Raw genomic sequence first — 20567 nt, forward strand, 5'->3', positions numbered from 1 at the left:
AACGTCAAGCGCGAGCGTGAAAGAAGCCCTCACCAATGGAACGCAGATAACGCGATTCACCATGGCAACAACAGGAAATAGGCCTCGACGTTTCCCGTGAGTGCAATTAGAAATATTTAACGAAGGCATAAGGAGAATGCGTCATGACGTGACTCAGGGTAAAGGCTTCCGAGCTTTCTGAAACAAAATTCGGGGTTTGCAGGGATTTGCAGCCCAGAACTCACTGAATGTCCACGAACCCAGCTTTCTGACGCGGGGTCCTGGTCTCGGTAACCTCCAGAGTTTGCTTCAGATTCCCCTCGGTTAAAAAAACGGCGGTTCATCAGAGGAAGCTTGTAGTGTTGGGACTTTTCCCATTTAAATGTTTCCTGTTTGTTTCTGAACCGCTAAGCCAACCGAATCCGCTAAGGGGCGCTACTGAGCCGCTCCGCTAGCACTAGGCCAACCCCTCCGTGTTCTCCGGCGCTAGCTCTGCCCTCGGTGCCGCCAAGCTAACTGAGCCGGGCTGTTCGCATCCCCCTGCCTGCCTGCCTGCCAGCCTGCCAGCCTAACGTCGACATGCCGGAGTACCTGGACGACCCGTCTGTGCTCACCAAAGACAAGCTAAAGAGCGAGCTCATTGCTCACAACGTGGAGCTGCCGAGCGGCAACCCCACCAAGGACGTGTATGTGCAGCTTTATCTGGACCGCCTGACCGCCCAGAACAAGAAGAAGCATGCCGCGGCCGCAGCTCCGGACGCGTTCTCCAGCGACGAGGAGCTGCCGCCGCCCGTGGTCTCCAACCGGAGCCGCTCCTCCGGAAGGGTAAGCCGGGCTCCGCCGCTGCGTGTCCGCGTCAGCTAGCTGCTCAGACGGGTCTGATTGGGGGAAAGTGTTTCTGTTTGTGTAAAATATTATTTTTTTTAGATTTATTTATTTATTTTTACTCGGCGATCGCATTAAATTGTATCCCCGTGAACACAAAACTATCACTTATGAAGTCCGCCCCCTCCCCCTGCACCCCCCTGGTGCCAGATGGTTGGTCGGGTCCAGAAAGCCTCTGGCTGAGTCGATGGTCAACCCGAAATAAATCACATCAAACTATCCCGGTTCGGCTTTCACTTCCTCCCCAGAACTTTCCCGCTCTGCCTCACACGGGGTTCCGCCTGCAGCTGCCAGCTCCACACCCCCGGCTGCTCTCACAGAACGGTCCCACGCAGCGAGGCACATGCCGTTAAAGGGTACTCCACGGTGGTGGTGGTGGTGGTGGTGGGGGGGCTTTCTTCACCTACAGACCCACGCTGACGAGGCAAACACGGCTAGGCGATGACGTGTAGGGGGGTTGTATGGCATGATTTCACTAAATCCAAAGTTTTATCTTTAAAAAAAAAAAAAGTTGTTTTGTTTGTCTGGCACGGTGACGTCACAAGAGGCGCGTAAATCGCGGCGATGAGCGCGTTGGGTAGGTTGCTTAAAAACATGCAGATTTAAAATGGGATAATGTGAGTATTTCAGCTACTTTCACATATTTATAACCTAAACTGGCTTTTCTGCACGGCTGGATTGGTCATATGCGCTGCGTGGTAAATTCAAGCTCCGACACGATGAGTGGACGTGAGATTTAAGGCTCTATGAGGAGAGGAAGATGCTGTGGATTAATTTCAAAGGCTGGATTTAGAAAAATGTTTAGATTGATTTACTGTTAAATCATTAGATTTTCTGAGCTGGACTTGAATGAGACGCATTTCTGGAAACGATTCCAGCACGTTTTAATGGTTTTGTCAATAGAAAAATGCATTTGGAAGCAGCTGTGCTTTATTTGGCTCCAGCTTACTGTTAAACTATATATTTGAAGCTACTCAATGAAAAGATTTCTCTTATTCAAAGCGGTGGAAAAGTATTTCCTTTTTGCATTTTTTTCTGTTTTTTTTTTTTTTTTTTTTTTTTTTTTTTTTTATCACAGTGAAATGTTTTCAGATCATCAAAAACATATATTTAGGTCTGGAGAGAAAAAAAAAGTCTGAGTTAATACAAAATATAGTTTTTAAATGATTTCATTATTAAGGAATTAAGATCCATCTGAACCAACTTGGCCGTATGTGGGGGGAAAATAAACAGCAGCTAAAACAACCTCTATAACTGCCAACAAGCCTTTATCATCTGTCTGGGAACATTTTGGCCCGCTCTGATTTTAAGAATTATTTTTATTCATCCACACTGGATGGTTCACATAAATAAGGCCCGTTTGAGGACATTTCACAGACCATCTTCAAGGTCTAGTTTCGATGCCGTTTCTCCAGGTTCTGTGAGTCGTAGAAACTCCCCACAAGGCCCTGCAGCCACAGACTGACTGACTGGATTCCACAAATACTGCTTCAAAGGAGTTCCTCGGCGGCTTTATTTCCTGAGCGTGTCGGCTGAAAGAATGTCCCGAGCTGCCGGTGGATGTTTTCGATGATCCGAGCCGTCCTGCGGCGTACGTTTTGCGGAGAGGAACGGGATATGAGCTGCGTGCAAAGAAAGGTGCTCACCTTTTTCTTCTTGGAAGAAAAGGGTTTAACAACTCCAAACGAGGAGAAAAGCATTCGCGCCAGTTTTCTGCCCTTCTTGTCAAGAAAGAAAAAAACTGTTCAAAAGTCTTTACTAATCTAATCCACCTGCTGCCAGTGTTGATCAAGCTCTGCACTGGTAGGAACACAATCGAACCTCTCATCTTAAGGTCCATTCTGAGTTATCAGACTGTTTAGCTGCAGTATTCTCAGCAGCCGTTTCCGTGCATGTAATGCCATTTTAACGTAACGTTATGGTGCTGCGTGCAGTTCCTTTTGCTAATTAGACAGATGGCAGTTTTAGGTCGACTCTGCTGCGAATCTCACCGCGCTGGCAAGACGTTCGCTGGGTAAAACTTGGGTTTTTGCTTTAAGGGATCTTTTTAAGCTTATTCTTCGCTTTGCAAAAAAATTATTGTGTCGTATGACTGATGAATAGTCTTAAAACAGCTGGAATTTGAACTTATACCTGGTTTTTCATGGACAAGATTGCACACTTAGGCAAGTGATCTGAGCAGCATGTCCTGTGAATTCTCGTACCTTTTTTAATTTTATATTGTCAGTCTAGTTCTGGCCGAAATACAGCCATGGTGGTCTATGTATGTATATGACAAAAATGCTGGTTGATACAAGGGATGGGTGATATTTCCTCTTTTCTTTTAGAATTTTTATTGCAATGTTTCTAAAAGTAGCAGCAAATTATTCGTTCCCAATTTGTCTTTTCGGCTATAAATTTGTCATCAGTTAATTGTGAATTTCACATCGACCTAAATACTTGTCTTTATAAAACATTAAAAAAAACATTTGCAATATTAACTTTTCCATAACAAAAGTTGGAAAGACATTTCTAGCTTTGATCTCATCCTGTGTGTGTGTGTTCATTTAGTTCAGAATCTAACTTTTAATGCTCTTAGTCAGGTCTGCCTTTATCGTTCCCCTTCAGTAGCTCACTGTTTTAACAATGCGGAGAATTGGCCTCGAGCAAGACACTGTTGCATAGTTATCAGAGAAGAAGGCATCTGAAAAATTGAGAAGAGGTTCAAGAGCCTTTACTGATGGAATCCAGGATATGATCGTCCTGTCATGGAAGGACCAGATGCCATCAGCAGCTGTAACTTGCATTAAACGTTCTTTAAATCTGAACAAAACGATATCTAGAAGACTTTGAATCACACGAGTTACCGTTCACAATCATGTGACCTAGAGCGCCTCTCCGGGTCACATGACCCATTCAGTGATGGCTCTGACCCTCTCACGTCATATAGAGGAGTTTTTGAGAAGGGCAGCCCGCACGGAGCATCAATATGTGCCCAGTGTTGTATAATGACCTGAAAATTCCTTTAATATGTCAAATTAAGCTAATACATGGGTCTTTTAATCCTCCAAGTTTTCCAGTGCGCTCCTGGTAACATGCCATGCTCAACCGTAAAGTGGCTGGATGAATGCTTTTATGCACGGAAGACAGGCAGCGTTTTTCGCAGTCCTTTGTCTCTTCTTTCGTCTTTTTGAATCTCAAGAGAACAATAGCCGGCAAGAGCAAAAAGTCTTTCAATACTGAGGAGTTTCTGGATATTTTGGCTGCTTACAGCTTATGCCAATGTCGTTGACTCTTCCTCAGACGAAGGGGGCTTAGTTCATCCAGAGGGGATATCAGTGTTTCTGATTATTAAATTCCCTCATCAAAAACGTATGTAATACTATTCACTAGGTATTGGTTATTTATTCTGTGTAAAAGTATGGATGGATATAACTAATTCTTTTAAAAATATAATGCATGCTTAAACTTGTTGAAGCTGTTTTTGAATGTTGAGCTGCATTTTGAGTTTTGAATGGGTTGATACATCATTGGATTTTTTTTCTTCAGACAAACCCTGAAAAAAGTTATTAGATGGAGTGACTATCTACTGTATGGTGCGGTTGAGTGAGGGGGAAAATAACCTGATTGATGTCAAATGTACACATGGTGCTAAAATGGCCTTGATTTTTTAATCTATTTGTATCACTCTTAGCCTTTTGTAGCAAAATTCATGCAAACACAGTAAAGCACAAAAGGCTAATAGTCAAATTCTGTATTGTGGTTCGCTAGATATATTTGAATTTCAAATGAATGAGTTTCAAAAGGATAATCAGATTTTAGATGCTGTGTGCCATATTTAATTTTTCTCACTCAGTAACTGAAACCGTATCGTGATAATCATTGAAATAGGTATTGAGTTTTAGACCTTTAAAATATTCTTTGGAGATTTTTGTTCTGTAAAAAATATAAATAAGATGTGGCACTAGTGGCCTTTATTTGACCGTAGACTGACCTGGGATGAGGGGTGCAGACATGGCAAAGGCCCACAGCCCAGGACCATCTCTGTAGTATATATATATATTTTTCATGTTTGTTTTTTCATTGCATCACGCTCTTAGTTTGAACTGTTGTGGGTGTGCAGCAGGATATGTCCGGTCTTGCTTCCTTACAGAAGCGCTGATGGACTAATGACATGCTAGCTGGGTGCTCCCAGCGCTCGCCGCGGTCGGGAACAACGCTGCACGGATGTCAGCACGCTTATTGGAAACTCTCATGTAAATGTGAATGAAAAAAAGCATCACATGCTCTTCATGTCCCTTACATTTTTTTGCTGCTGCTGAATTCTGCAGCCGTTTTTTTTTTTTTATGACAGCCAAAAAAAAGAAATGGGGGGGGGCGTTGTCTGTCACATGCTAGACAGGTTTGACCAGCCCACAGCGTAGCAGTGTGCAAACAACAGACGGCTCATAAAGAGTTTATTGAAGCTGTTGGTTGGGAAGTATGTGATATGACAGCGATAGTGTAGAGCTGTAGTTACTGAGGAATGCTGGAGGGCGGGGACACAGGCCCAGCTATCTGAGCAAAGAGACGGTTGTAGTTTTTACAACTAGTTACTCACTAGAAATGTTGGAAATGCAACTCTGTTCAGCTGAATAAATACTTTGATAACCAAAGTTGTTTTTCAATTGAAGCTTTCCTATTTCAGTTAACGTTATTCTTCAAGAACTGAATTAACATTCGAGTTGGAGACCTACGGGTTGTGTAAATGTGGGTTCTCTTAATAAACTCATGAATTCTAAACAAATACCTCCTATCGAGAGTCGTTCAGCATATTTGCTCTTCTCTCTGTTGCTGTCCTGTGATGAAAATCTGACGCTGGCAGGTCAGGCCTCACGAGAGAGCTGCTTTTTCCAGGAGAAGCCTAATTTGAGCATCTCCATCATTTCTTTTCTTTTAGATATATCAAGTTTGGTCTTAAAATGTGTTAATAAGTCAATAATACCTGATTCCAAGTCCTCTTTATCGTTTTTTTTTTCTTATGGATAATCCTCCCAAAGGAAGGTGTGATTTGGTCTAAATGCAAACCAGTTGTAGCTACTTCAGTCATTAAGACGTCTACGACATCAGAGGACACAAGCACTCATGATTGTGAGTGGAGCAGCAATGTTCTGAGGTAGGGCAATGTGGCTGTTAAATATTGCATTAATATGAATTTTGATTCATTTGGATTTTTCTCGCCTCACTTGTCCATCTGACAGTATATTGTCGTGTGCATCAGGTGTGAGCATCTGCCGCACCAGGAGACATGCACAGTATTTCTGCGCTCTCACGTTCGTTTTAAGTGACATGCACAGTATTTCTGCGCTCTCACGTTCGTTTTAAGTGGACAGGAAGATGTATGTACTGAACGATTTCAATGAATCACAATACAATTTAAGATGAACAATTCATTTTGTAAGATGTTATTTGTTTCAGTACAACCTGGAGGAACAGATGAAAATGAGGTAATGAGCAAAATGTGACAAATTACGTACGATCAAAGTTCTCACGCTTTAGCCCCTTTTCCATTAAAAGCCAGAGACTTTGGTTTACCCAGGGAAACCAAAGTTTGGGGCTTTTGGATTTTCGTGTTTTCATTAGCTAGGAGCCATTTATGTAAAACAGGCCCAATGACGCATGTGACGGTGTCAGGAAAAACTGCAATACCTCTCCGGTCCAGGGGGTGGCGGCCAGAAGACGGCAGTCGAAAAGACACATGCAGAGAAGATGTAGCCATATCCCGCCACTCATCCGGACTCCGGAGAAACAGGAGCACACACAGGGCTCCACTCTATTCTACTCCTGTTGGTATAAATAAATAAAACTCAAGCACAGCTTCTTCTGCCTGGACACCGCGGAGGGTAGATGAGACTGATCTTTAGAGCTTTATGAGTATAAGTTTCCCTCAGCCATTATTTTTTAAATACGGTATTGCGGACTTCTGATTACAGCAAAATCATTTTTATCTAGGCTAAGTCTATACGCTGAGTAGGTCTCCTCCGCCTGCCACTCACTGTGGCAAAACCGTTTTAACACGAAACACCGAAAACATCCGGTCAAGATTTTCATATTTGATATCTGTTATGCCCAGGTATTCTCCCCAAACTTAGTCAACGCTTTATAGTGAGCCGCGACGAACATGATCCAGTCTGACGGTCTGGCCGAGTGACGACACGCAGCAGCGCCGGCCGTGACACGGAGACTGCTGTGGGTCAGCGGGTCCCAACAAGTCCAAGTGTACTTTCTCACCTAAAATCATCTTAAAACTGCTTTTTGTGATAGATTAAGGCTATAAAAACGATATAAACTCCCAATCTCCTTACTGCTTCTTGCTCCACTCTTTTGGCGGACTTGCTGTACGCAACCCCCGCCCCCCTCAACAAAAGCAGAGCAAAGTGTTGAGTCGCTCGAGGGACCAAAGCCCCAGGAAAGTGAAATTAGCTGGGTAAATGTGGAAGGAAAACGCTACCCAGGATTTGGCAATGGAAAAAGGGGCTTTTGATGAAGCCAGTGATGAAGTAGTTATTCATCTTCCTAGTTTATCAGCTTCTCTTAAACCACAGCAGTCTTGATTAGCTATAAGCTAAATCCTTTTTTTTCCACCTGAGTCCTGCAGGTTCAGTTTAACATCTCTCTCTTTTTTTGTCACTTCTTAATCCAAACACTGAAGAAGTCCTCATTGCCTCTCTACATTTCTGATGGTGTCGTCACCTCACTCCACCTGGCAAATAATCTCCGTGCTCCAGAGTTTTCCACATGAGCAGCTTAAGAGGAACTGAGCTTCCAGGAAATGAGATGAAGATGAGCTGCGATGGAGACCGACAGTCGAATAGCCATCATTATTGTCGTTTCAGACACCGCACGTGGTAAAAATAAACGCGATGCATCAGCTCGGCTGTCGTTTGTACCGGCCAGCCCTATTAGGAAGGTGTTTTAAACCTGATCAGAGAGACGTCGAGGATGCCTGATAGAGGCAGGAGACAGCAGTACCAGCTAATCATAGGAATCGCCTTAGAGGTTTGCCGTACTTGTTAATTTACGTTACATCTGGAGGTACTTCTTGATTAAGCATTTGACCCTTCAGCGCAGCAAGATGGTGCAGGTCTTCTATGAGTCTTATTCTGTTATCATCTGTTGTTGTTGCAACATCAGAGCCAGTGACTTAAAACAGCTCAACCAGCAGATTTGAGGAGGCTGGTTCTGTTCTGGAGCCTCTGGAGATGATCGTGCAAAGAACTGGACTTCATAAAACCATATTGCAACAACGGAGTGTTTTTCAGTGGGAGACTTCCTCAGATGCGCTGAATCACAGACTGCCACAGGAGATGCTTCCTGTCCAAAGCAATAGTTGAAGTTGCAACAGCATTCGCTTTCGTTCGGCATTATTGAAGTATCTTTGATTTGCAAGGAATAGTGGTTGAATATATCATGAAGAGTAAAACAGAAAGCTGGTTTAGGTGGGAATGCAATCTGAATATTTGGCCCTCCGCCTGGAGTTAGACTGCAGCTGCTACGGCTAGCCTCTTTTTATTGAGGAAATGCTTTGCTCAGAGAAGGTGTTTTTTATGCGTCTGCAGCTAACGGTTAAGGACGAGGGTTCGGTTAGTTTTTGGGGGGTTTTTTGCACTGTGCTGAGAAAGCCTCAGTTCACTTGCCATTGTAATTACAGATGGAATGCACCACTGGGTAAGGATCCCAGAAATTCCTTCCTGTCATTTTTCAGACGGTCGGCTGTAAGCGCATTCTTCCGCTCTGGTCCTGGTTGCTGCATCGCTGCTGCGACGCGCTAAGAACGCGTAATGGCAGTAATAGAAATGTTTGTCACCGCAGCTACAACCATCCACACAGTCCACTGTTGCTCTGCCAAGCAGTGAGTGGAAACACGTCCTGGAAAGCTGCACGTTCTACTACGTTGTGTAAACTTCAGTAAGTACTAGTAGGGGGGAAAAATGTGAGTTGGAGTTCAAGAGCGCTGGGTGTGGCTGCAGAGGAGAGGGAGCACATGGTTTCATTGACTCTGAAGACTGTTCTGATTATGCAACGTCTTGGCCGTCATCCAGGTGAGACGGCCCTGAGGGAGAGCACCTGGCTTTGAGTCTCCGCCCACAGGCGGCACCCAGGACCACAGCCGCACTGCTCTTTGTCACTCATCGTGTCCCCTTCTGCATTCCTCACGTTTTTGTTGGTTAGCCACAGTTTACAGAGTTACTGTCTGTTTTGGTTCTTCAGCGGACGGTTGCCCTGCAAAAAGGGAACCGAAAGCAAGTCAAATTATCTCTTGAAATGAGTGTATTTGTCCTTGATTTGAGCAGGTATATAAGATGATCTACCAATGGAATGAGTATTTTTACCCATAAAGAACGGTAATTAGATATACTGCACTTGAAATAAGATGACTGAGATGAATTGTTCCTATTTTAAGTGCAAAAATCTTCTTCCATTGGCAGATTATTTAAGCTTTCCCGGTCAAATCAAGGACAAATGCTCTCATTTCAAGAAAGTTCCCCTTTTGCAGTGTGCTAAATGACACAAATGTAGCAAAGTGGTTTCTGTAGAATTTAGATGAATACTTTGTGTGAAGTCACCGCGTTATAATATAAATTATTTTTGGCTTTTATTTTCGGACCTGGTGCGCTTCCTACGCTGCAAAAACAGAACTAAAAATAAGTAAAATTTTCTTATGAGTATATCTGTCCTTGATTTGAGCAGGTAAATAAGATTATCTGCCAATGGAATAAGATTTTGCACTTAAAATAGGAACAATTCATCTCCATCATCTTACTTCAAGTGTAGGATGTCTAATTATCTTATTTTAGGGGTCAAAATACACATTCTATTGGCAGATAATCTTATTTACCTGCTCAAATCTAGGACAAAAACACAAATTTTAAGAACATTTTACTTATTTTTAGGTCAGTTTTTGCAGTGTAATCGGTTTTACTCTACAGACAGTCTCTTCATTAAAAGCTTTCTCCCTTCTGTAAATCAGCTGCAGGATAGCTGTCAAAGACGCATCAGAGCTTAGTTGGGAGGGGGGGGGGGGACCTATTGGATGTCCATACTGACGTGGAATGGACCGGCCGATTTCAGTGCCAGTCGATCTCCATGGTGGCAGACAGGGCCTTTTTAGAGGATGTCGGGCCCTGAGACCACCCTCATGAAGTCTGTTTGGTCAGAGACATTGGCTGTGGCCCGTCGGAGGTCCCTTTCTGGGGCTCTGGTGGGACTCGTGCTGCTCCTCCTCCCACAAAGGAGCAGATGCCTGTCTAGCTGGTGGGTTACGAGCCTCCAACTGACCAGTCCAGCTCTCCTAGAGTAATTACCTGTCTCCTGAAATCTCCTTCATGCTTTTGAGGCTGTGTTGACACGGCAGACCTCACCAAAGGAGATATTAGTGGCCGGATGAGTGCAGAGAACCTAATTTGTTGGATATGTCTCCGGTTGGCATATGCTCATCTTTGTAGACCACATTTATGTGGCACTTTAACTAATCGGTCTTTTTGACTGGGCTACATTTAAGGAAGGATTTTTCTAAAACTGAAAACAGGATCATGCTTCGCAAACCTTAATCTGTTTTGGTTAAAGGTGCTATGAGTAATACAGACACCTTGTGGCTCAAATGGGTACAACAGCTTGCCGATCACAACAATCTAATGTGCCGTTTTTAAACGGTCCGTTGTTGCACTGAGTTTTTACTTCCACATGATATATGATGTTGTATTCTGTTCTATTTCTGCTCCGCTTCTCTTATTGGCCTCCATGTTTGCAGGCTGCTGCTCTTTTGCCAAGATAAAATACCAAATGCTACGCTCTGTTTTGGGAACCCTGGGAACTCTGATATGATTGGCTCAGGAACCAGGAAGTAAACACGAGCTACACTCTTAACTGAAGTCGTTCCGTACCGTACCTCTAGATTAGAAAGGAGAGAAACGTGACTAAGACATTGTTGATGGAGAGGAGCGATTCTTTATAGGGAATGTTACTTCTATCCTGGTGACAAATGAGAATGATTTAGCTTTATTTTACAGAAAATGTCTTATATATATATATATATATATATATATATATATATATATATATATATATATATATATATATATATATATATATATATATATATATATATATATATATATATATATATATATATATATATATATATATAGCTCCTTTAAACTTAAAGCGGTGTTATTGTTTTGTGACCATATTAGGCGTTCCTTTTGGATGAATTGCAACTGCAGCCTGCATTTCCATCTTGCCTTTTTAGATACGCAGGGAGACCAATGAAATGGCTCCTGGATGGACATATATTTGTGCCCCTACCTGCACAGAGTCTGAGTTTTAACTGGCCTACTGTTGTGCCACAGAAAGCCACCAAGAAGTCGGAGAAGCTTCATGCTGAGGAAGTCGACGTCACGGCGCTCACCGATGAGGACCTGAGGGACGAGCTGCGGAAGCATGGCGTGAACGTGGGGCCGATTGTAGGTGAGTGCTCCTCCCAGCCAGCTGCACAGGACAAAATGTCTTGTGTTGGTGATCCATTGTCCTCATAGGCATGGAATCTAAACCTGATCAATTCTTGATTTCTCTGAGGTTGGGTTACCTCATTTCCTGATCTGTTCCTCTCCTTTTTTATCGGTCTGGGATTAGTCGTCATTGTTCAATTTCCGTGACGTCATTCTATGTAGCCAGTTAGGGGTAGTCGTGTTTAAAAGCGCAATCCTCCTATTATTGCTGCCCTCATAGGAATCAGTAGAATCATATTTTTTTCACGGTGCAGACATAAACCTCATTGCATATTTTAAAAAGTGGGTTTTGGATATTTGTAGAACCACCTCTGGCTGAAATCACAGCTACAGGTCCCTCAGGGTGTCTCTCTGCCAGCTTTGCACATGGAGGGACGTTAATTTCTCCAGTTTTCCTTTCAAAATGACTAAGGCTCCGTCAGATTGGGTGGGAGACGCCTGGACTTTGACTAGGCCATTCCAACACTCGGATATTCTTTCATCTAACCCCTGGTGGCTCTGGTTGTATGTTGGGGTTTATGTCCTGCTCAAAGGTGAAGCTCCGCCCCAGTCTCAAGTCTAGTGTTGCCCCTGAAAGGTTTTCTACCAGGACTGTGCCATTAGCCAGTGATTGATGTCATGTCATCAATCAGCTGCTCAGGTGTGCTGGCCGCGGATACTCTACCGCTCAACATAATCTTATATATGTTCAGCCATGCATTCCCTTTGTTGTTGCTCCTTCCTTCCAGAATCAACCCGTAAACTGTATGAGAAGAAGCTGCAGAAGTACTTGGACGATGGCCCCGTGCAGCCGCTTCCCACAGAGCTACAAGTGAACCACAATGGCAACTCTGAGTCTGACATCTACAGCGACAAGGAGGACGGTATAAACACATCCACTCATTGTACCTGTATAATCTTGCATGTTCTGACTTTTGGGGGTTCTTCTAAAACCGATCGACTGGTTTCCAGGTGAAAGGAGATCATTGTGGTGAGAAAACAGGGAGGAGCTTGTAAAGACTTCCTCTTTCCAGATGAAAGTTTAACGTAGAATCTATAAATCTAAATCAGAATGAAAGGATCACAGTAGCAATAACAAATTGTCTTCTTGTTCACACTGAGACATCTCTGCTGGTTCTGTATGAGAGTGAAATTGAACTTAGTCTACCCTTTTAAAGGTTAGACAGTAAAAATGAAACCATATTCAGCAGCTGGTAGCATGAAGACCCACATCTACGACGTTCATCACTAAGGAAGGACGCAGAGCCGTGCTCGCTGTGGCCGCACAGATTGGTTAATAGACCGCGCTGTCTTTTATTACAGAAGAGGTGGCAGTACCAGAACCTGTGATCGAACCTGAGCCAGAACCAGTTCCAGTGGTGGAGAGACGAGTGAGGAGCGGAGTGAAGACCCCAGTTAGCACTCGGACCGGCAGCAGCAGACACCAGAAGGTAAGATGGGTTTCATAAATCTGCACCTGCAGCACCAGGAGGCCTCTGAGCACCGAGTAGTCCTGGTTTCTCCGGTGTTCGACAACCCAATGGTTTAAACGTAGACAATGGCCAATCTCACTGTTTTTGGACAAATAAGTCTGTCTGATGGAAACCATCTTTATTTAGAGAGTATTCCTTCATGGCTGTTTTGGATTTTAAGAGGACTTCATCGCAACATCTTTTTTTATTAATGCACTAAAATACACACACATGAGTAAAGTCTCTGCGAATTCTCTCACTCGTTATAATAATAAGCACACTGCCCCAAGAAGAGGTTCTGAAGTGCTGAACAAACCCCACTATCAGCGCTATAATGTGCAGACCTGCAGTGTCTCAGGTGTGTTCAGTAGAGTTCCTCCAGCTGATTTTAGCCCAAATCCTTTCCCTTTAATACTCCTGGTGTTCGTTCCTGAATCCCAGCTGAAAGAAGCTGATGTCCAAAAAACTGCAGTGTGGAGATCTACTATGGTGTCGGAGCCCCGGGTTTTCTTTACTTAGAGGTTTTCTTAGATTTTTCGTTTTTCCTTAGTGAAGGAAATATAGGTTGTACTAATTAGCCAATGATCTTGCTGATTGTACGGCAGCCCCGCTTCTGTCAGACTGACCCAGGGCGGCTGTGGGTGAGAACGTGTGGACGAATGACTGAATGTAGTGTAAAGCACTCTGGGGTCCACAGGACCGCTATAGAAATGCAGGCCATTTACAATTTTCACCATTTAAGTTGAGCAGCCATATTCTTTAAAGCATCCTGAGCTCAGTCACAGGTTGCTTAAAGGGGAAGTCCGGTCAACAAGGAAAAATCAGTGGCTCATTAGCTATAACTACAACAAATATGTTTGTGGTTATTTAACGAATTTAGCGTTAATTAATAAGAAAATAAAAGCATAAACTGTCGTCTGGATTACTGTGTATAGGGGCGGCCCAAATATGGGCATCAAAAGGAGCCAGTTCAGACGGTTTGGGTGCCTCCCTTTGTGGGTTTTCTGGGCGTGCCCCACTGGGAGGAGACCCCAGGGAAGACCCAGAACTCGCTGGAGGGACTATAAAGCCTGCCTGGCCTGGGATCAGCTGGAGGATGTCTGCGTTTCTTTCTTGGAACAGTGTGCCCCATGCGACCCAACCTCGGATGAGTGCAACACGATGGATGCATGGATGAATCATTTTAAAACTGGAACCAAGCAAAGCGAATGTCTGTAACTGTGCCGGGTTGTTACAAGTGGCATCCCACTTCTCCTCCTCCATAATTCCATCCAGTTCAGTCTGCCATATCTGTGCTACATCCGAAACTGTCCATGTAACCGAAGTATGAGTCGGCACTATATAAAAACAGGTAACCACCTTCTTAACTTGACATGTGGGTTAGGGTTAATATACCCTAAACATATATTACTAGAAAGCAGTGCATAGTTAGAGATTTTGCACTGACCAAGAAGTCTTGCACACGGTTTGATTTCTCGGCCTAGCTTGGCATACATGGGTTCAGACCTGGAGTTGGATTTCAGCTTATCCGGCACTCACATCCACACTTGAGCGTGAAAAGTACTTTTCATCCTTTTTCTTTTACTTCTGTATGTTGGATAAATGTTTAATACATACAAACGAAATGTTAGAAGTAATGTTGATCCTGCATGGTAATAATTGTTGGCCTACTGTAAAATCTGTCAGCATCCTCTACCTTTTGTTTGGATGAGAGCAGCTGAATAAACAAACGTATTCCCACGCTGTTTTTGATCCTTTCATAGACTGACTGGCTCAGTTTGTTTTAATTATAATGCTGTCAATGCAGTATTGTAGAATTTTCCTCTATTTTTTTTTTACCTTTTTATTTTCCTTTTTTTTTGACACTTTTGAGTTTTATTACTTATTACTTTTATTACTTTATTACGCGCATGTCATTACTACAATGACATGCGCAAGCTGGTACACCCAACAACTGAATATTTTCACTTATCCACTTGTAGCTACAAATCACTGCGATAAATAAAAATGGTGGATTCTCGAAAGGGGTTAGCCGGAAGTCCATCAATGTTGTTTAGCAGTTCTGCAGCTGATACTGTGCCATAATTGTAAAAAGTTATAGAGAACAGAGAAAACTGAATGAATTGAAAAATATGATCCAATCAGAATTTAAAGATATCTACGTAGTTCTTCGAGGGAGTGCAGAAAAGTTAAACGCAGTCTCTCGAAGAGGCTCAGACAACAAAATCTGTTTAAGGGCTAAAACTGGGATTTTGCATGATGTGTCCCCTTTAAAGCATAGCTGAAACTAATCAGTTTGAATGTGTTGTAGCCTTAAGGGGGAGAAAATCTGAATTGGCTAATCAAGGCACGAGTAATTATCAAGATATGAGAAGTATTTTTAATGTTTTACCGTATTCTAGCTATGTTTATTGTAAATGAGATGTCTGGAAGAAATGCCAGAATGACGGGTGTGTTTTTTTGGATGTTCAGAACATAAAGTACTACAGCGCTCTCCCTCCCCCACCTGTTGCCTAGCACCACATTTCAGCTGCGTTTCAAAAAAAAAAAAAAAAAAAAGAGCCCGCTACACCCGAGCTCGCTTTCAAGGCTTTGGCTGTCTGGAAGGATTTCCAGCAAGATGGCTGGAGCTCTACTGCTTCAGAGAACCATTGCAGGACTTGGTAAATATTGTCAAATAATGATGCGGGACGCTGACTGGCTCCTACTGAAGAAGGCTGAATGCTAAAGCGTAATCAAAAGCTGTTTTGGTATCTTTACTTTTTCCTTCTAACAGATCAGTTTGCCTTTCAGTCAGGGATGTACAGTATTTCACACTTTGTGGAGGAATGTTTTGATGTTATCAACCGTGGTCTCCTTAGAAACCTGGTATTTAACGGGTGTGTAGAGGCCCTCTGTGTAGTTTGGATTAATCCGTAACAAAAGCCTCTTCAATGAGCGCAAACGCTGACGCAAGATAACTGTCTGCAGTCAGTCTCAGTTTTCTCTCATTTATTGCCTTGTGGTGACGTCATGCTCTGTGATCGCCGAGCCGTTCAAATGTTCCTGGTTGTTTTCTGCGAGGCCAGCGCACGCCGCAGCAGACGGGAGGGAAATGGCAGCTGGTTTTCATTAAATTCCTTTGACGCTGGCAAAGGAAACACTTTTTTTTTTTCTTTTTTTTTCCCTTCCTCTTTTAAACTGGAGATCGGCCACACCCAGCTCGGGGTGAGCCTATAGGGTTACTAACTCGGCGTGTGAGATTGAAAGCACATGATGTGGATTAACTGCTCACACTCCACGCTTTTGAAAAGCTTCGCACATCAATTATTCTGACGATTAAGTAATGGGATTTTCATGTAATGGTATGATCCTGTATCCTCACAATCACAGGTGATGCAGTTGAATCATATATTTTGTACCAGACTCGGGGTCCTCTGCTGGATCAAGTATTTTACTGTTGCTGCTGCTTCTGCGTCTCTTCTTTATTTTATTCATTTATTTTGAAAGGGAAGTTCATAATACCCGGAGGCGTCCAAACCATCTCATTGATGTTGTTTTATCTGTGCAGGTTGAGAAAATCTCCGCCAGCGAGCAGAATCTAAAAGTGGAGAAAGATGTTCCGAAGGAGCTTTTTTCTGGAGACATGAACAGTCCGACAGGAATCAGGTGAGGAACCAGAGCTCTGTACTGTCACTTTGTCCGTTTGGTTGTTGCAAATGAAGTGTTTTTGTTTTTCAAACCTACAAAGACTATATTGCCCAAAGTATTCGCTCATCCCTTTCCTCAGTATGACGTTGGTTCACACTTTGCAGCTATAGCAGCTTCACGTCTGCTGGGAAGGCTGTCCAGACGGTTCTTGAGTGTTTATTGGAAAATCTTCCCAAACCGGCAAATGTTCACCAAAAAACACCTCGGTATTGAAACCTTGAACTTTGTCCAGCTAAGGAATAAAATCCTCTTTCAAGGTTTCTGGTTGTAGCTTCACTGTTGGATGCTCATCCAGCATCGTCCATATTTTCTTTGTGATATCAGACATCATATCGTTGACAGAGCTAAGTTCTGTGGTGTTTTTCTAGCTGCAGATGTGTTACATCTCCTTTAACAGCTCCATCACCCACTGTAAACGTTGGTGGGCTGTTTGAGAAGCTGTGTAGGAGAAAACCGTTCATCTCAGCAATCTGGTCTCATATCTCTCTCTGGTTCTTAAAGATGGGTTGTCAGACTTGTAGAAGTGGACCAACCCTGTTTTCTACTCTAATCGAAATGAAATATCTGAATGAATGAAAGGCACATGCATCCATAAAGGGTATTGACGCTAATGCTATTAGCATTGTCTTGTCTACCGTTTTGCCAAACAAGAAAGCGACAGGCTAAACGATGGCTTAATCATCCCTACTTATTGATTTTGCTCTAAATAATTACGTTTATAACATTGTAATTAATCCTATCTTGTACTGCTAACCAGAAATAAGCCTCTGCCTTCAAAAAATGTTGGGCACATATTAAAAATGTGAATATTTTTTTAGTGTTGATGTTGAGTTAGAACTTTTTCAGTGTGTTTCAAACCTGATACACAGCTAGAATAAAAGCTTACAAGAGTGAAGCACACAGTTGAGATTTCATCAGCTCTATGGCTAAAGAATAGCAGTGACGTTCTTCGGCTAAGCAGTTTCTAAATAGGCTTTTAGATTTGTTCAGTAATATAAAACGCTGAAGCTGGGACTAAGTTTGCTGATTACTTCAAGTGCAAGTTGCGGCGTAGGAAAAAGCGTATTTACCAAGTAGGGAGTGTGTTCGGGGACTGAAGAGCATCCAGTGTGACGAGGAGGTGTTGTCCCCGCTCCTGGCTGGAGACGAGATGATGCAAAGTGGTTTGCTTCTTCTGGGGACCAAATGCTGCCATGCTCTGAGCTTTGGAAACAGGCTTTTGAAACCATAATAAACGTATCCTTCATTCGTCAGCAGAATCACTCATAACAGGATCTCCAAGTCTGTCTTAAGGTTGTCGATGGCCGACTTAATCAAACGCTTTTTAAGCAGTGACAGGTTTAGAGGATCTTTAAACAAAACCTCCTTACACCTGATTGCTGCTTTTTATGATACCCATGTCTCTAATTTGTGTCTTTTTTTTTTTTTTTTTTTTTTATAGCGTCAGCTGTCGAAAGCCCATCCGGGGAGCAGCTGGGCGGCCGGTAATCTCCAGTGATTTGTGGAATGAAGAGATTTCCTTTGCGTCTCCAGCCACCAAGACCAGCAGCTACTCCTACACGGAGAGCCATGCAGTCAACAGAGTATCCAGCGTGAATCCCTCCGCCTCCTTCGCCTCCTTCACGGCATCGAGCTCCTCCTCCAATGCCTCCTCCAGCGCGCCTTTTGTTACAGCGCCCTCCGCGGGTCCAAGCAGAGCAGTGCGGCGCAGCATGCCCCTGTGGAAAAAGCTGGTCCTGTTCGGCGTCCTGGCCACGTTCCTGATTTTTGTTTACCTGGCAATGGAGACCAACTCTGTCAGCCCATTTCAAGCCTCAGAAGCAGCCGCAGGTGGAACAGCATAGAGCTAGAGCGTGCAGATAAGGTGCAGACGGGGAGGAAGAGGGTTAAATGCTTCTACTTCATCGGTTTTTAAGTGATAATCTGCAGTGTAGCCAGTTTTTCTTACCTCATGATTGCCTGATGTCGACCTTTTTTATTTTTTTAAAGTGTCTTTAAAAAAATATTTTTTTTTTTTTTTAAACCAGTCTCAGAGGTCCAAAGAGTAGTGATTTATGCCCTGAAGGATCACTTTGAGCGGCTGTGAAAGGACTGAGGCAACCGTTGCTGTTCTGGCCCATTTTTGACCCTGAAGTTGCAACAGAATCACCCACTGACCAGCTTTTAGAAACACAGAATTGTGAGGACTTTCTTCTTCATATGTGATATTTTTTTTAAATCGTGCCACTTTTGGTGTTGGTTTTGTATTGAAAATGTGTGGCTTAGCGTTTCCCATCTTGCCTTGGTATCTATTAGCATTCCCAGGCTCGAAGGTGGAGCTTTTTTTTTTTTTTTGTACCTGGGACCACCTTTGTTAATGAAACAGGAAAGGTTGTTAGCACAACCCAGATGCTTTTGAAACTTAAACACTTGATATATTTTCTTAATGCTTCTTATAAAACGTAACTGAAATTGTCTATTTTACATTTATGTAGTCACTGCATTGCCTACTAAATAAACTTTGATGTTATTGCGTAAGAAAGTGTCAAACTTGCAGTTTGTGCGTTATGCCTTTTTTCATCCTCCTCCTGTTTGCTGCATTTATCAGTTCACACTGATTTTTATTTTATTTTATTTTTTATCCTTTCTCTTCAGTAGTTGCAACTCCAAACATCAGCCCATCTGTTTTCGGTAACAACACGCATAAAGGCCACAGGGCTGGAGAGGGAAGGGTACAATTTACACCATCAACACATTCTACATGGAAGTGAGCATGACGGTACACTATGACCTAAATTTGAATTAAATTCTTAAAACAAGTTTGAAAATGAGTAAAAAATAATCAAATTAAACATATATCCTGATATTAGATATTAAAAGGAAATAAGAATGACTATATTCCATTATGATTATTGGATATTAAAAGTTGGAGATTTATGGCTTCTGAATTAGAAGTTAAAAACCAAAATGTAAGACTTAAAGAGTTTCTCTCCAAAGTTTAAACAAAAGGTTTTGCGCTCTGACCTGAGAGGGGAGGGTTTGACTGAGAATAAATAATTTATAACTACTGAAACTCTTTTCATCCAACACCTTACAAGACCAGATCCACAACGGAGAGAACTAGTAAACAACTTACTTTGAGTCAGACCAGGTTGTTTGCTTTCTCATAAAATTTTTTGCATGCTGCTGGAGACCGCCAGCTGGTGGTTCTGGTTTTATTTGTTGGATGTTTCTGGGTTGCTCTAATTAGGATTCCATGTTGCCGTGTTTAGTTGGATCCAAGAAATCTGACGGTAAACCATGCAAAAACATTTACACATAAATTATACATAAACACACACATCTGTAAATTGTTTTTTTTTTTTTTATGAAGAAGTTCAAGATCTGTAACTCATCTCAGAGAACAATAGTAGTTTAGCTTCATTACACATTGTAAAATATTTCAAGCCTTCATTTTTGCTGTGCTTTTGAGAATGATGGCTCACAGATGATGAAAACCCAAAATTCAGTTTCTCAACAATTTGAAACACTCCATACTATCAATGAAAATACATTTTTTTTTTTAAAGAACTGTCTGACTAATTGAATAATATAATTTCCATTCACTCAGTACTTGCTCTAGACTCCGTTTACTGCATTAATGTGTCCTGGAGGTGATCGGCCCATGGTTCTGCTGAAGTGATCCAGGTTGCTTTGATGGCAGTCCAGGTTGCTTTCATGGCAGTTTTCTGGTCATCTGTATTGCTGGTTCTGGTGTCGCTTATCTTCCTCTTAACAATACTCCATAGATTCTCTACAAGGTTCTGGTCAGGTCTGTTTGCTGGCTGATCAAGCCCAGTAACACCATGCTCAGTGAACCAGCTTTTGGCGCCTTCTGTACTGTGGGCCGGTAATGAAATCGACACCTCAGTCAAACTTGTCAGCAGAAGGAAAGCAGGAAGAGCTCTAACATCTCCTGGTAGATGGCTGTGTTGACTATAGAAAACCCAGTGGACCAACACCAGCGGATGATATGGCACCCCCAAAGCATCACCAACAGTCTGGACTTACAGCAACC

At 42.7% G+C, this 20567-nt stretch overlaps 1 protein-coding gene across 2 annotated transcripts; it reads left to right on the plus strand.

Moving 5' to 3' along the window:
• Positions 1-171: 171 nt before the first annotated feature.
• Positions 172-19048, plus strand: LOC118566605 (lamina-associated polypeptide 2, isoforms beta/delta/epsilon/gamma-like). Of its 2 annotated transcripts, none has more exons than XM_036149143.1 (6): positions 172-804; positions 11232-11349; positions 12119-12253; positions 12696-12820; positions 16392-16489; positions 17973-19048. In XM_036149143.1, the coding sequence occupies exons 1-6, from the start codon at positions 559-561 to the stop codon at positions 18373-18375; spliced, it is 1125 nt and encodes a 374-aa protein (XP_036005036.1). In that variant the 5' UTR covers positions 172-558; the 3' UTR covers positions 18376-19048. The 2 variants fall into 2 exon arrangements, with proteins under 2 accessions (XP_036005036.1, XP_036005035.1); XM_036149142.1 differs by having other exon boundaries at positions 178-804; positions 12693-12820.
• Positions 19049-20567: the final 1519 nt, after the last annotated feature.

Source organism: Fundulus heteroclitus, chromosome 17 (assembly GCF_011125445.2).
Source record: "Fundulus heteroclitus isolate FHET01 chromosome 17, MU-UCD_Fhet_4.1, whole genome shotgun sequence".
NCBI lineage: Eukaryota > Metazoa > Chordata > Actinopteri > Cyprinodontiformes > Fundulidae > Fundulus > Fundulus heteroclitus.